The sequence below is a fragment of the Lissotriton vulgaris genome, chromosome 12 (assembly GCF_964263255.1).
Source record: "Lissotriton vulgaris chromosome 12, aLisVul1.2, whole genome shotgun sequence".
NCBI classification, from domain to species: Eukaryota; Metazoa; Chordata; class Amphibia; order Caudata; family Salamandridae; genus Lissotriton; species Lissotriton vulgaris.
The window spans coordinates 707,551,096-707,567,450 of record NC_141700.1 but is presented as its reverse complement, the minus strand read 5'-3'; the positions used below and the strand labels follow the sequence as shown (position 1 = coordinate 707,567,450).

General features: G+C 45.3%; 1 protein-coding gene across 1 annotated transcript in view; it reads left to right on the top strand.

Moving 5' to 3' along the window:
- Window positions 1-14,856, top strand: part of VAMP2 (vesicle associated membrane protein 2) — a 107,964-nt gene extending 93,108 nt beyond the window's left edge. The window contains exon 5 of the mRNA XM_086945954.1: window positions 8,146-14,856. Coding sequence (XP_086802080.1) covers window positions 8,146-8,162 — 17 coding nt within the window. The 3' untranslated portion in view covers window positions 8,163-14,856. The remainder of the gene's footprint in view (window positions 1-8,145) is intronic.
- Window positions 14,857-16,355: the final 1,499 nt, after the last annotated feature.

Below are 16,355 nucleotides of genomic sequence, written 5' to 3'. Positions count from 1 at the left end.
GTCTCAGAGAGGAAGAGGTCTGTACTCCAGGTTTTCTGGTTCGCAAGAAGGACAAGAACGAGTTCAGGCCCATTCTGGACTTGCGGCAGGCAAACAAATGGATTCGCAGGGAAAAGTTTCGCATGCTGTCGTTGCATCAGATTTACCCTCAGTTGCAACAGGGAGACTGGCTGTGCGCTATAGACCTACAGGATGCTTACTTCCATGTGCCCATTGCACACAAACACAGGAAGTTCCTGCGGTTCCAAGTCGGCACCAATCGCTATCAATACACAGTACTCCCATTCGGACTGAAGTCTGCGCCGAGAACATTCTCGAAGTGCATGGCGGTGGTAGCAGCACACCTGAGGAAGAACAAGGTGCTCGTCTACCCGTACCTGGACGATTGGCTGATCAAGGCATCCTCCTTCTAGGAAGCGTGAGCACACTTCCAGAAGACGTGCGTTCTCTTGAACAAGCTGGGGCTGCACATCAACATGGCCAAGTCTGTCCCGACTCCGGTCCAATGCATACAGTACTTGGGAGCCTCCATCAATACGCTGTCAGCAAGCGTGTCTCCTTCGGAAGAGCGACGATTATCACTCCTTCGGAAGGCTCAGGCTCTTATGACAACTCCATCTACAACAGTGAGGACGGTGTCTTCTCTACTGGGATCGATGGCCTCTTGTATCTTCCTGACGCCACATGCACGGCTGCACATGAGACCGCTGCAGGAGTGCTTGGAGGACCAGTGGGATCAGAGGAAGGGGTCTTGGGACGACAAGATTCGACTGTCGCTGCATGCTCTTCAGTCTCTGAAGTGGTGGTGTTCGGCGGAGAATCTCCTCAGAGGGGTTCCCTTTCACAAGGACATTCCCACGCAGACTGTCGTGACGGATGCTTCTCTCCTGGGATGGGGAGCGCACTCCGGGACTCTACAGATTCAAGGAACGTGGTCGCCGATGGAGGCCACGTATCACATCAATTTCCTGGAACTCAGGGCTGTTCACTTGGCACTGAAGGCCTTTCTTCCGTCCTTCCAGACCAACTCTCTGCTTGTACAGACGGACAATACCACCACGATGTATTACCTCAACAAGTAGGGGGGCTCGAGATCGCGCACTCTGTCACGGGAGGCGCAGGCGATCTGGCACTGGCTCCTAGCCAGAGGACTTACGATAACGGCTACCCATCTGCCAGGTGTGCAGAATGTTCAGGCAGACGCACTGAGCAGGCTGGTTCAGGAAAACCACGAGTGGGTCATAAACGACGAAGTACTAGGAGAAGTCTTCGCAAGGTGGGGAACTCCAGACGTAGATTTGATCGCCACCGCCGAAAACAGCAAGTGCAGAGACTTCGCCTCCAGGTACTTCCAGCAAGGGACGCTGGGGAATGAGTTATAGATCGACTGGACGAACAGCTTTCTGTACGCCTTTCCGCCCATTCCCCTGATTCCGGCGGTGCTCATCAAGCTGGCCCGATCCAGGGCTCGGATGCTACTCATTGCCCCGGAGTGGCCCAGGCAGTGGTGGTTCACGGACCTCCTTCACCGGTCTCTCCTTCCTCACATTCGGTTGCCGTGCAGGCCGGACCTTCTCACGAAGTTCGGGGGACGGATGTTACACCCCAACCCCTCGTCTTTGAGTTTGGCGGCATGGCTCCTGAGATAGTGCAATATGGCCATCTGAATCTGCCCGAGGATTGCATGGACATACTGAAGGAGTCTAAGAGACCTTCCACTCGAACTTCATATGCTTACAAGTGGAAGAGGTTTTGTATCTGGTGCCAGTCTAAGAACTATGACCCTACGACCTGTAAGGAAGATGTCATCCTTCCTTACCTTTTACATTTGGCGCAGTCTGGCCTTAATGTTCATTCCATTAAGGTTCATCTTGCTGCATTGACTGCCTACAGGAAATGCCCTTCACAGACTTCCTTTTTCCAGATTCCTGTGATCAAAGATTTTCTGGAAGGATTGAAGAAAGTATTCCCTCCTGTCAGGCTTCCTTCGCCTTCATGGGAATTGAATGTGGTGCTGTCCAGGTTGATGAAGGAGCCTTTTGAACCTATTCATAAGGCTTTGTTGCAGCACCTGTCCTGGAAGGCGGCGTTCCTCGTGGCCATTACATCGGCCCGCAGGGTGAGTGAAATTCAGGCGTTGTGTTTTACTGAACCTTATACTGTGTTTCATGCTGCTAAGGTTGTTATGCGTACTCACCCTAAATTTCTTCCCAAGGTTATTTCTGATTTTCATGTCAACCAGACCATAACTTTGCCTACGTTTTTTCAGAACCCTTCATCCCCAGCGGAGATGTCTCTCCATTCCCTGGATGTTAGGAGGGTGTTGAAATTTTATCTGGATAAAACCAAAGATATTCGTAGGTCTGACCAGTTCATCAATTATGGATCGGTCAGGACGGGTCTTGCGACCTCTAAACAGTCCATCTCTAGGTGGATTGTGTCCTGCATACAATTGTGTTACCAAAAGGCTAATAAGACCTTAGGAGGTAAGCCTAAGGCTCATTCCACCAGGGGCAAAGCTGCCACGACGGCTCTGCTCCGTAACGTGCCGATTGCTGAAATCTGCAAGGCAGCCACTTGGAAGTCGGTTCATACCTTTGCTAAGCATTACTGCCTGGACACTGACGCCAGGGCAGACGCTGAGGTTGGGCAGGCTTCGCTGCAGAATTTGTTCGCACAGTAGTGGCGTTATGTATTTATTCTCCACCGCCGCTTTGGTGTGGGGATGGGCTTGCCATTCTATTCACTAGATTATGACTATACACAGAGATCCCCTACTACAGAAGGAGTAGTTTCTGTCCTGTAACTCCAGTTCTGTAGTAGCGGTATCTCTGTTATAGTCATAAGCGCCCGCCCTCCTCCCCGGTGGAGATATTTCATCATGTAAGGAATGCGACAGGTCTGGCGTGCTTCGCCTTCAAAAAGAACTGAAAGTAGAGGGACCTGCTATGCATTCTGGGATACTGGGAGAAGTTCTGGAAAGTTCTCTTAAAGGCACAGTATCCTATTTAAGCCACATAATGGCAGCCTATGGGGCTTGTCTGTCCCTACCTTCCTCTCTATCATTCCAGAGTCTTTTACTGGGGGAGGCAAGTTTCTCTATGGTAGAAACTGGCAGGCTGTATTATGTGTAGTGTTTTTTGGTGGAATTTCTAGTTGAAGTACTGGACAGTGTAGCCTGTGGATATAGGCTGCATTATTTGTCTTTAAATTCTCTCTTAAGTGTCTTTGCAGTTTCTGCATTATTTTGACAACTTAAGAGATTATTTTTGATTGCCGGGGTCCACGCACATGGGCGGGACTATTCACTAGATTATGACTATAACGGAGATACCCCTACTACAGAACTGGAGTTACAGGACAGAAACTACTCCTTCCGTTATATAAAGATTCTATAGAGGAGGATTTTCTATTCAACACTTGTCTACTGCACAGAGAGGGGACACAAAACTTGCATTTACTTAGGGTATGACCTGTCATTCTGACGAAATTTTTAAAGACCAAGTCAAAGCAAGGATAAATACTCCGCGCATTGACAAAGTACAAGGCAGGACCTTCAGACTCCATTTTTATTTAAGGCCCTCACCCAGTCTATTTGGTAGTGTCCAATGCCAGAAAAAGAGCAACCTCACAAACAACTGGAGATGAACCACCTCCAGGTGTACAACCAGTAGCCAAGCTTTATTAGCAAGTTATGACAGGGCCCACGGGGATGAAACGGAGGGGCTCCTCCAGCATCTCCCAGAGGAGCACAAAAATAGGAGTCAATATAATTGTCTATAATAAGTTTACCTTCATTCACTATTTATTAAGTGTGTTTTAGATGCAGCGGAAACTGCTGCTAGCGATATTAACGCCAGTATCCTATTACGTTGGTAAGCATTGCTAAGGGTACCAGGAAATGTAACCTGCAGTACAGCAGGTAATGTTAAATCTGTCATTTGATAAGGAACTCCTTTTTGGGCCACAGGTAGACCCAACCATTCAAAAGAGGAAGGTTTTACCATCAATCTACAACAATCTCATCTACAACCAACCAGAACTCAGTTGTACCTAGGCGCTATCCTGAACACACAATCAGCACTAGCATACCCAAACAGAGAGTACACAACATAGCAACATTACTTCCACAGTTTCAGACAGGAAATAGACTTCCAGCAAAAACATTTCTCAGACTTCTAGACTTGATGGCATCTGTATTCACTTAGTTCCACAAGCCCAACTAAATATGAGACCTCTACAACAATGTCTCGCTCAACAGTGAACTCCATCACTGGGCCACCTTCATGATGTAGAGTTGGTAGACAGCCTCACAAATCGCTCTCTGCAATGGGACAAACCACAGAAGTTAACCAAAGTGCAGTTGTTTCGTGACCCAGTTCCCCATATAACACAACAGATGCTTTCCTAACAGGTTAGGGTGCACATCTCCACAACCTCACTACTCAGGAAGTATGGGATTCCAAATACAGGAATCTCCATGTCAGTCACCAAGCTGCAAGACGTTTATCTAGCATTGAAAGCCTTCCTACCTCACTTTCAACACTGTTGTCCTAATTTGAACAGATGACAACAATGTATTTACGAAAACAGGGGGGGGGGGCACACTCTCCACAGAAAATATGGCGACTAACAATACATCACAACATTAGTGTCCTAGAAGAACATGTCCCAGGGACAAGCAATCAAACTGCAGACTTTCTAAGCAGAACGCAACAACAAGTCCACAAATCGGAGATTCATCCCAATGTTCTCCAACCATACTTTCCCAAGTGGGAGTTTCCAGACATAGACCTCTTTGTAACGAAAGAAAATGCAAAATGCCCACACGACGCAAGCAGATACCCATACCATCAATCCAAAGGTAATGCTCTATGGATCAAATCCTCAGGGATATTTGCATACACTTTTCCACCTCTCCCACTACGTCCATTAGTGGTCAGGAAACTCAGAGAGACATCCCTCACCATGATACTAATAGCTCCAACATGGGCTCGACATCCATGGTTTTCAACACATCTGAAACTATCTTTAGTTCCTCATGAAAAGCTTCACCTGAACCCGGGCCTTCTCACACAGAATCACAGAGCACTAAGACATCCCAATCCCCCAAAAATGAATCTTGCAATTTGACTCCTAAAGAATTTGGATACTTAAATTTACCTCCTTAATGAATGAACATTATTTTAGAGGCGTCTAAACAAACTGCAAGGCAATGTAATGCAGCAAAATGGAAACACTTTATCTGCTGTCACAAACAAAATGTTAAACCTCTTCAGGCAAAGTTTCACTTATGTTATACCTATTGCATTTACAAACTGCAGGATTATCATGTACTTCTATATGATTACATCTTGCAGCAATTGCAGCATCTCTCCAAAATGGACAACACATATCTGTGTTTAAAATTTCTGTGTTAAAAGCTTTTATGGAGTGCCTTAAAAGAATAATTTCTCCTTAAACATTGTCTTAACTAGATTAATGGAGTCCTCCTTTCGAACCATTACATTCTTGTTTATTGCAATATCTTTCTGGGAAACTCGCCTTTTTAATCACTATTACTTCTCTTAGAAGTTCCAGTGAAATTCAGGCATTCACTCTAGAAGAGACTTTCTTTCAACTACAAAGAGACAGGGTACTGCTTAGAATTAACCCTAAATTCCTACCAAAAGTCATTTGCAATTTCCATATTAATCCATTGATTTACCGGTTTGTTTTCCCACAACCAGATACAGTTGCAGACAGGGCCTTACACACTTTAGATATAAAAAGAACATTGATGTATTACACTGACAGGACTAAATCCTTTAGAAAAACGTAACCCTTGTTTGTTGCCTTTGCACCTCCTCGTTAAAGAAAAGCAATTTCAAAATAGAGCATTTCAAAATGGATTGTTAAATGCATCCAGACCTGCTATGCAAAAGCGAAACTACTTTTACCTGTGCCACCAAAAGCACACTCCTCTAGGAAAATTGGAGCTTCTAAGTCTTTTTTAGGGAGCATTCCTATTGCTGATATTTGTAGAGCAGCAACATGGTCTACTCGCCACACCTTTTCAAAACTTTGTGTGGATGTATTTGTACGCCAAAAAGCCAATGTTAGTGAAGCAGTACTTTGAAAAACTTCTTTTCAAACAACTGCAACCCCCACAAGTTAACTACTGCCCAGGGAGAGGGAGTGCTTTCAAGTCTAATCAAAGCATGTGTATCTACAGCACACATGCCTCGAACAGACTGTTACTTACCCTGTAAGCATCTGTTCTTGGCATGTAGTGCTATAGATTCACATGCGCCAACCCTCCTCCCGCGAAAATTCTTTGGTAGGTTGCAGTTCATACACTTTACTTTATACTAACGCATGGACATCTCCATGCTACATATACAGCATTCTTCCATTCTCACCTACTCATGGCAAAACAATGGCATTGATGACCATGCACAGTGTTCCAAAGAGGAGTCGCCGCACATCCTCGTTACTCGAAGAAAACTTCTTGGAACAGATCAAAAATTGTAATCATCCGAGCCCAACACTAGATGGCGGACTTGCACAAAGCATGTGAATTTCCAGCACTACATGCCAAGACAGATGCTTACATGGTAAGTAACATAATCCATATATATATACACACACACACACACACAACCGCTGTGAAGTTCACAACATGGTTCAAAAACATTAGGGAAGCTAATAGGTTTTATAGGTGCGAACTTTTGGCTTTGCCAAAGCTTATTTCCATACATGTGTGAATTTTTGGACACGTGGTTCTGACTTTTGAGTCTGGCACTGTCCAGATCTATTTAGACATTGTGGAGTGGTGAGATGCTAAAGCCACCTAGCTCTGTAAGGTAGTTCTCCCCACATACGTGCTATAATCTTCCCCTATCTTTGGGCCGTATGTAAAGCTGTAGGTGGTTTGAAAATTGAAGTGTCTTACTAAGAGGGAGAGCCCACATCAGAACCTTCTACAGCCTGGGGCTGCCATCTGTCTGCCTCTGCAGGTACCTCTTTGAATAGTGAAGCATGGTGTGTAGCGAACTATCTTTGCAGCCTAACAGCAGCCATGTGTGGGCTGTTGCATGGACATACGTTCTTACAACACTGAGTAAAATGTGTCTCTCAAAAATGTATTCTGAAGGAAAACAAAGATTGTCAAAGTTAATAGATTTTGCTGCAGTGTGCCAATGCATACAACTCCTGTTGTTTTCATGTGTTACATGCATAAATGTTGTTAATGATGCAATCTCATGATGTACAAGTTACCAACTCTGGGAAAAGTCGCAAAACATTGCTTTCTTTCTGGAATGAATATAGGAGATAAATTGAATTTCACAAATAACATGATAAATGAGTGTACTTTACAGATCTAAAAATGGTCCCACATGCATTCCCATAGAAGCACTTTGTGAAAGGCAGAATAATAAATTAGACAACCGATTGCTTGAGGTCAGAGTGTAATGCTCCACTGGGTGCAATCAAAATCCACTCTACGTATATTTTAAAGAAATAGTAACAATGCATCTTTCAGGCAGCTGTGCTGTTAAGACAGACTTAAAAGAGAAGAAATAAAATTGCACATTTTGTTGTTCTACCAGGTATCTGGGATTAGAATTCACTGTCTCCCAAGGCTGACCCAAGTTCTCTTAGAACTCCGGGATGAAGTCTCGCGTCAGGGGTCTGTAGCTAAGAGCTGTTCTTTTCAGTTCATTAGTCTTCTGAGGAAGAACATTTCACTCAGCTCTACCTTGGATCCTCAGTGAAAAGGTTTCTTTGGTTCTGATGGCAATTTTTCTATTTGTAGTAATCTTTGGGAAAAACACGAATGTGCAACAGAACGTTTGTTGATCCCGCCTTAGTCATGGTATCTCCATATGCAGAAGTGTTTGCTTCGTCTAGGCGATCCGCAGATAAAGTAGTTCCCTTCAGTACCTGGGACGAGACTTCCAATGTGCCCTTTTTTTAGACCAAAAAAGAATGTAATTAAGAGCTCATAACGAATAATTAACGTTACAGGTAATAAACTGTTCAGTCCAGTCAATGATTAGATGTTTTTCTGCAGTGTTTGAGTCATAACTCTTGGCTATTTGTTTTGTAGTTTTTTTTGTTTGTGCAAAACGTAATCCTCATTTTCCTTTCTTTACTCTGCAGTGTACTTCAGCACCTAAGGGATTCGCCAGAGCAGCCGTTTCCCACCATTACGACCAGGGAGGGCTTGAGGGATCCGAATTTCCTATATCTCAGCCATATCTTCCAGTCCCCCCCTCCCCCTTCACCGGGGGCTCCGTCGGAGCCCTCCCAGTGTGTGTGTGTGTGTGCGTGTGCAAGATGTGTGTGTCCTGTAAATACAGCCCAACAATCTCTTTTTGTTATTTATACATATATATTATATATATTTTGTCTGTACGTAGAATTTTGTTACTAGAGGATTTTTAGACGTGTATTTTAATTTACGTCCCTCTGTACCTTTCGCGAACTTTAAATGTCTTAATTCAGATGTAGGAGGACCAATTCCGCTTGTTGGTAAGCAGCCGAGGGTGGGAATGGAGTGCAGGGGATTTAGTGGCGAGGGAGCACGTGTCTTAGCCACGCTCACTCACTGGCGCCTGTTCTTACTTCCCGCGCTCTCCTTTCCGCAGCCATTGCATCAGGACTGACACTACCAAACACCCCGTCATGGTTGAGGGGTTCTGAAAATGCGCACTTTGTCTTGGGGGTGCCAGTGCATGCTGGCTGCGGAAAGGCCCCGGTGTTGGCAGAGACAGAGGGAGGCAACCGCAGGCCGCTGCCCCACCTCCAGCGCCGTATCCCACCGCTGCCACCAGCTGCACATGAAATGCTTCTGTAACATTCCTTTATTGTACTCTCTAATCTTTCCAGGGTGTTCTCGGGTGGAGGGGCATGGAAGAGACTTGGAGATGGGTTAATGCCAAATCCTCCTTCGCTGTGACTTCTCAGAGTGCGAGATGGGTTCTTTCTTACCAGTGGCACAGTGTACGGGCAGCACTGCTTGGTATTTCTGTACACTGTGTGTGTGTAGCAGAGTATGAAAATATGACACACGTTGTGTCAATGTAGCAGATCTGGTAGTGCTGTCTCTTACCTCTGCTTAGTGGGAGGGGGGAACCAGCAGCCTCCCTCTTCTTCCTCCTCGACTTAAAGAGAGTGATGTAGCGCCACAGGCAACCCACATTCTGAGAACTTGCAGATCAAATGGGTCCTGTTGCTTGTCAGAGCACCTTAACTCACCATGGTTATCTTGGCACAAAACGTACATTCCTTACCGAGGAAACTCGGCTGCAAATGACAATTAGAATTGTGGGCACCGCTGCCAGCGTCGCCCAGGTGCTGCCAGGTGACATGGGCCGCTATGGACGAGGCGGCATTTCGAAACTCCACTCTTTCTCTAGTCTCTTCCTCCGCTCCACCCCAAGTTTCACCCCAAAGTACTCCAGCATCTACCTTTGCAATCACTGCCGATGAAAGACCAAGCGGGGAGGGTGGGTAGGGTGTGAATGGTGCGCATTGCCAGAAGAGTGTGGGCCCTGCCAGCAGACAGTGGAGCTTGCTGGTCAGGGCTCCTGGGTGTTGCTGTAGCTCTGCCTCCTAATCCCTCCGTAGTAGGCGCCAGTCGTGTGGGCCCCCCCTTCCCTAGTCCACTGCGTTTAGCGAGAATGAGGAAAAGCCATAGATCGATAAGGGGGTGCCGGTAGCTTGTGCTGTGTTTTTGCAGGCTTTGAACTTATTAATAGCATCAAGGGCCTTGGTTGTGGGGCAGGGGTATGGGGACAGATAGCCATTTCCATGGCAGGAAGGACTGGGGCATGTAGCTGTGCTCTTGAGTGGAGGGACTGGGAGCCACAGAGCTGTGCCCCAGGAGTGACCTGCAGTGACTGACCTGTCATCAAGTGCTTTTGGTAGCCACTGGGCAAGGTTCCGACCTGGAGGAGCTGAAGAGATGGGGCTCATATTTGCAGGAAGCACCTGCTGCCCTGTCGCTGTGCCTGACTAGTGCCCAGCCGCGCCAGCGCAATGCATCTTGAACAGGGGAACCAAGCGTCAGTGCTTTAGACCTCAAGAGGGAGGACTGGTCTCCAAGCGCTTTAGATTCTGTGTCAATGATACCATAGCTGTACCCCTAGGAGTAACGGGGAGCCACAGTGTTTTCAAATGAGTCTGCTAAAGCCTCTTGTGGTGCAGCAGTTGGCACAGAGCTGTGCTCTTAGCTCCAGGGCACCCTTTAGGGTAGCAGATAGCTGTATAAAAGTTCAATCGATCTGTAGGAGGAGATCCGGAGCTACAGTTTTGGGTATCTGGCAAACTAGAGCTTGCAAGGGAGGGGCGGTGCTTCAAGGCCCCAGTGTAGTGCACCTTAATGTAAGAACGTGGGGGATGGGGAACCATAGAGCTGTGGATCTTGGACGAGGGACACCAAGTATCTAGCTCTGTTGATCTTAGTGATAGCCCTGGGGCCCAGCATCGTTTACATGATCTACAAACGCCAGAGCCTAATACTGTGAATCTTCCTGGTGGAGCCAGCAGTCGTAACTCAACTGTAAGGCATGGGGAAGAGACCCGGGACCCTACCTTTAGGATTTATGGGAAGTGCCCGGGACCTCAGCACTGTAATTTGAGTTATGGGACTACTGGCTCCAGCAGGGCAAAGAATCTGGGTCCCCCAGTTTTGCTGATCTCGGAGCAGCGCCCAGTGTTCTGGACCCAAGGAGAGAGACCAGGGCCCTAGCTGTGGATCTTGGGGGAGGGACCACGATCCACATTGCTTTGGACCATGATGGAGAGACTGGGGTCTCTACTCTGCGGATCTTAAGGGACAGACCAAGATTGCAGGCACTGTAAATTTTAGTTAAGAAGTAGTAGCCACAGCAGTATGAATCTTGGTGGAGGAACTAGAGACAACAGTTTTATGAACCTTAAGGGGTCGATCAGCGACCTCAAGGCTGGGCCTTATAGTAACTGTTCAAGGATCACAGTACAGCACCCTGGAAGGGGGCAAACAAACAGTAAAAGTTCTTAACTCCACAATTGATTGTACCATGAAGGGTCCGCTGTGAGTAGTTTGCTGTACTTTGCCCGAGATAGTGTCCTTAATGCAGGCCCAATGGTATGGGAAAGAGTTGTGGGAAAACAGCAGCTCTGGGAAGCTATATGATGAAAAGCTGTGACAGAGCTAAACAGGAAGCGCAAGTCCCCTGTCTGCAGCTGAACCCAACCACTGTTGCTTCCTATGGCCACGATAGGGTCTGTGCCTCACGCCGACGCCGAGACGCCACCCCAAGCTGTAGCACCCAGCTCACTTCCTGCCATTGTGGATAGCCACATTAGGAGATTCATACAATCTAGCGTGGGTTTTCTATTAACAAGCTATAGTATTAATGGAAATTCTATTTCTGGTCTATTAAACAACTTAGACTAAAACACCTGAAAATACCGGTTTGAAAAATAAAAGCCTAGAACTTTTACATGGTTACCCTCGTGACATGAAGTCAACTGGTCACCTTGAACTGGTCCATTTCTGCCCAACCAGTGAAATGGATGGGGACCAAGAGGATGCTAGGAAAGTGCTCTGCCCCAATAGTGGGCTGTTCCGCCCAGAGGTGTAGCCCTAGCGCTCCTGAACACGTATGCTGTTACAACATCGGTGCACGGATTCTGCGTGTCCAGTCAAATGCAGCGCAGTCTGACAAGCTAGCAACATACAAGAGGGGAAGTAACAGACCAAGGCTGCTCAAAGTTGCGTGGTGGTAGTGAATAAGAATGGCCACCTGGTGGCAGCATTGCTTTTCTGACCACTAGTGACGTGAGCCATCACATAAATGGCAATACTCGTGATGGAATTAAAAAAAGGCTGTATTTTGTGTTTAATTGTGACAATATATTTCCTCAATATTTCAAAATTTCACTCGACTGTAACCAAATAATTGCGTCATTCCCACCAAAGTTCAGCCGAATACCATTCAATTGGACTCTGCAGACAAGTTCCTAAAAACCTCGGAAAAATAAAAATTGGTCCATATGTGCGCCCTATGAGGCCATTTGTAAATTCCAGTTTTATTGTATTGTGCACAGTAAGGAAAATGGTCCTACTATCAATAGAAATATAGGTTGTTGTAATTCTTGTTATGCATTTATATAGCTCAGAAGCTGCCATTAGCAGGCACTACAGCTCTTTTGATAGTCGTTCCAAACAGCGTGTATCTGACATAAAATGCAAAATGACACATCCTATTGAAATGCATTCGATGCAGTCAGGACCTGTTCCAGCTTAGGAAGGTGGGATAGGTCAGTTAATCCTCCATTAAAAAAGCTTAGGGTGCAGTGAGGCACTGGATTCAACGCCCTATTGAACTAAAAACACTTGTCCGGTTCAAACAAAGGTACTGGGTAACATCCTCCGCCCTCCCCATCGTTTGTTCGAGGCAAAGCAACCGATCTATGTCTTGCTCAGACATTGCCAGGACCTGAGCAACTTTTCAAGCTTCCCCTCGTCGAAAATAGGAGATTCTGGAAGGCAGATACTACAATGGTGGCACTAGGGAGGGTAGGGCTGTGCACTTCGGTGAAGAACGGGCTGGGATTAAAAAAAACGAATTGTATGCTAACCTTCCCCCAAGTCTTCTGTTTAGCGCTGTCCTTTCAGTTGCAGGGAGGTGCCATGCAGAATAACTGGGTCTTGGCGTGGGAGCCCTTAATGTTGGAGGCAGAGCTGCAGTTGACAGTATGGGCAAGGCTCAGGAACGTGTCCTGGTGGTAGAGGACAAACGAGGCTTGGCAAGCTGGTGGAGTTTACTTGACAGTCGTGCCCTGTGTCGTCTATAAGACGGATTAGTTATAGCACAAAAAGTATTTTTTTCCGGTAAATGAGTAACCCCTCGTGACTTCATATCTTCTTCCCACTGAACTTTTATCTAGTCTGTCTCCTTACCTTCCCGATCTTCGCCGTGAAAAAATTTAGGAAAATAACTATTCGGAGAAGATTCAAGGTTGAACTTGGATGGCACAATGTCAAAAAATAAGAATTTGTGATTTGTTTGAACTAAGATCTGACTGTAAAGGCTCTTGAAGACGCCCAAAACTGGGGGGTCCTTGTCATTTTGGAGGGATGTGACATGTGACTTCGCGGGTGGCTTTGACAGCAGGTAGCAGCAGTTTCACCCCATCCAGCGTGGCAGGTGGCCATTGTATGAATTCAGGTATATCGGGGGCATCCCCAACACTTGCATTTTGACAGAAAAATAGGGAAGAGAGTTGCCTTCCAACTCTTGAAATGACCTACAAGACCCATTGGAAAGTTCCAGAGCTATCTGCTATAGTGGTAACAGAACAAGCAGATGGGATAGGTGATAGCTTACAGGATCTCCTGAGAACTGTCTAATGCTTGCATATGTAGATATCTTGATAAGGCTGAATTTCCCACATTTGTACAGCTTCTGGAATTTAATTTCCCGAATGCAGAGTCCAGAGTTTTTGGATGGTGGTGGCCTGTGGGAGCTGAGTAAGAGGTAAAAAATGCTGGTTATCTGTAGTTGGTCACCACATGAGAGATTTGTACTGGGACGTTCCTGAAAAACACATTTGTTTGAAATACTTGAATATTTTTATCTAAAGAAGAACAAAATGTGGAGTAACTTCAAGCGGCTGAGGGGTGTTTAGAGGAGGACTGAGGAGAATCTGGAATCGAGGCCATGGACTCTTAAAAGTGGAACAAGGGGGTCTTCAGTCTAGAACACTTACCTCCCGCAGTTAGACTAGAGCCCAGCTCTGGACATGTTTCTAACAACACAGATTGGGAATTTGTCAGGGAGGAGACTAGGCTGTCTTCATGGGGAAATGATTTGTGCACCCACGCTGCCTGTGGTTTTCATGCTGCTGCTTGGGGTCTGGCCATGGCATGCCTTGGAGGTCATCATATTGCTATCACTGTACCAACTGCCTTGTGTAAGCCAAGAGCTCTTTGCTCAGTGCAAGGAAATCTGGCAAAGAGCTCTGGTTAAAATAAAACCTGTTTTTATTTCTTACGGGGCCTATCCCAGTGCTTAAGTCGTTTAGGTGGGCTGAGGAGCTTTCTGACGATAGCTAGACAATTCCACCATGATTTGAACACTGCTGGTCCAACATTGTCCATTTGCCATGGTTCCCAGCTCTGGTGGGGCAACTCCTCTTCCCCAAAAGGTGATTGGCGCTGATCTTGTATGTCAGAGAGAAACTTCATCTCTAATCAGCCCACGCCTAAACTCCCCCTGTCAAGCGTGTGGTGGACTCTGTCCAACCACATATCATTGACTTTTGACTGTTCTTTTTGGAAGAGACCACGTGCTTGAGCCTACACAGTCTTTCATTATGGCCATGACGGTCTTAAGTGTATAGTTGGCATTCTTAATGTCCTGTGCTGGTTTATTTACATTCCACTAAATGTAGCATATTGGTATCTCCCTATGACATCACCCTCTTGTCATTCCCCCTCTGAAATGGCTCAAATGAATGCATGCTGACCGAGGAGTACTTAATGACATGTAACACGCACCTTAAAATGTTTTGAGTTGGGTTGTATATTTTAGCATCTTCCACAAGTTTTTCCTTTAAGATTGCATATTTAGGGGGTAAAGGATATTTTTCAGGATAGTATTTTTAGTAATTGGGCCCAACAGAATGGTGATTTTATTGCCCATTCTGCATCCTGGTAATCCCTGAGGAACCACAACCCTCTGAGACCCCAATGCTCCCCACCTTCATGATCTAAGCACTGGGTAAGCCCCTCGGGAGAACGCGATCTGAAGAATTGAAACCACGAGTGATTCTGTCTGTGAAAAAAATGTACTATTAAAATGCCCTTGAAGAATTCTACTGAGCGTGTCAATTATTTTCTGAGCAACATTGGCAGTGCCATGGGACTCCGCCTAGAAGATGGTCACAGGTCTGGAACTGGCAAGAGAATTATAGAACGCTTCATCCATTCAGTGCTTAGTTTCTCTGGTTACCATTAAGGCGTAAACACCAAGTTCACCTTTGTGTCAATGTAATCTCCCACCACTCTGAGTTATGAAGGGGCTGTTCAACCAGCCCTCTGTAAGTCAATAAATGGTGTTTGTCCCAGCCAAGTTTCAAACAAATCTACCACAAAGAAAACACTCTTTAATGTTCTACACTTGCATACAATTGTTTAATTCACAAGAAATAGAGGGGGGTTTGAACGGGTGAACTATGATTTAATATAAATGAAAAGTTGAGAACATCTTAATCACACTTCAAGACATTTATGCGGGTGGAACTTTTTCCATAAAAATACCACATTGACGGACAACGCAGCAAGAGCGAGGGAACAGTTGGGAACAGATCACCATATTTACAAATGGTTTAAAACAAACCCGTTCTTGATATACTAATAAAGGCCCTAGAGTGAAGCACTTAGATGAAAATTATGGATTTCAAATCATAAGCCTACACAGTTGCAAATAAACACAGGTGTAATGCATTTGCATTTACCATCAACCATGTAGTTATTGTGATACAGGTGTAGATGGTCTTGATCCATTTTTGAGAAACAGAGTGGGGGCATCTGTAACTGGGAAGCTGTCAATATTTACATACGCAGATCCTTCCACTTATTTTCCAGGCTGCAAGCCAAGAGTTCAGTACCTTTAAAAAAAAAAAAATACATGTTTTATTTGTGTGCACTTTGAAATATCAGTGGAAGGAAATTACAGCACACAGAACTGTGCAAGCCATGTGAGTATTGAATACAAATCAAAACTTAAAAATAGTCTGCTGGTAATGCACACATTAGTCTATCGCTGGGTTCAGTCCCTGACGCTGAAGGTGCTATGTTAAACTGTATACAATACATGTGGAGGAACTTCTTCATAATAATGTAATCATGATTTCATAAAACAGTTTAGTTTTGTCTCTTGATTTATAAGCAACAGCTACTATATTCTTTTTAGAACACATGCACCACTTTTGCTAGTGTAAACACTTACAATCGCTTATTGTAGCATTATTCGCTTTGATTAATTTCAATAGTTATAATACAAAGACCAGAGACCAATAAGAACAGAATAAGAAGTCCATGTGTACATTCAAATAACCCACATTCAGAACAACATTTTATTACCTTTCTTCCTTCCATTATCAACAAAGTGCCGAACAGCACATGGTAGATAATTATGACCCTTGAGAAAAACCTAGATGAACTGTTCTCAAAACATGCAGAGCTGGAATATGTTTTGATTGGTTTGGTGTATCTGTGTTGACGACACTCAAGTCAAGAGACTGTTGGTTGTGATTTAAAAAAAAAAGATTTAATGGAACACCATTACTGAGAAACCATTTCATCTAAACTGTTT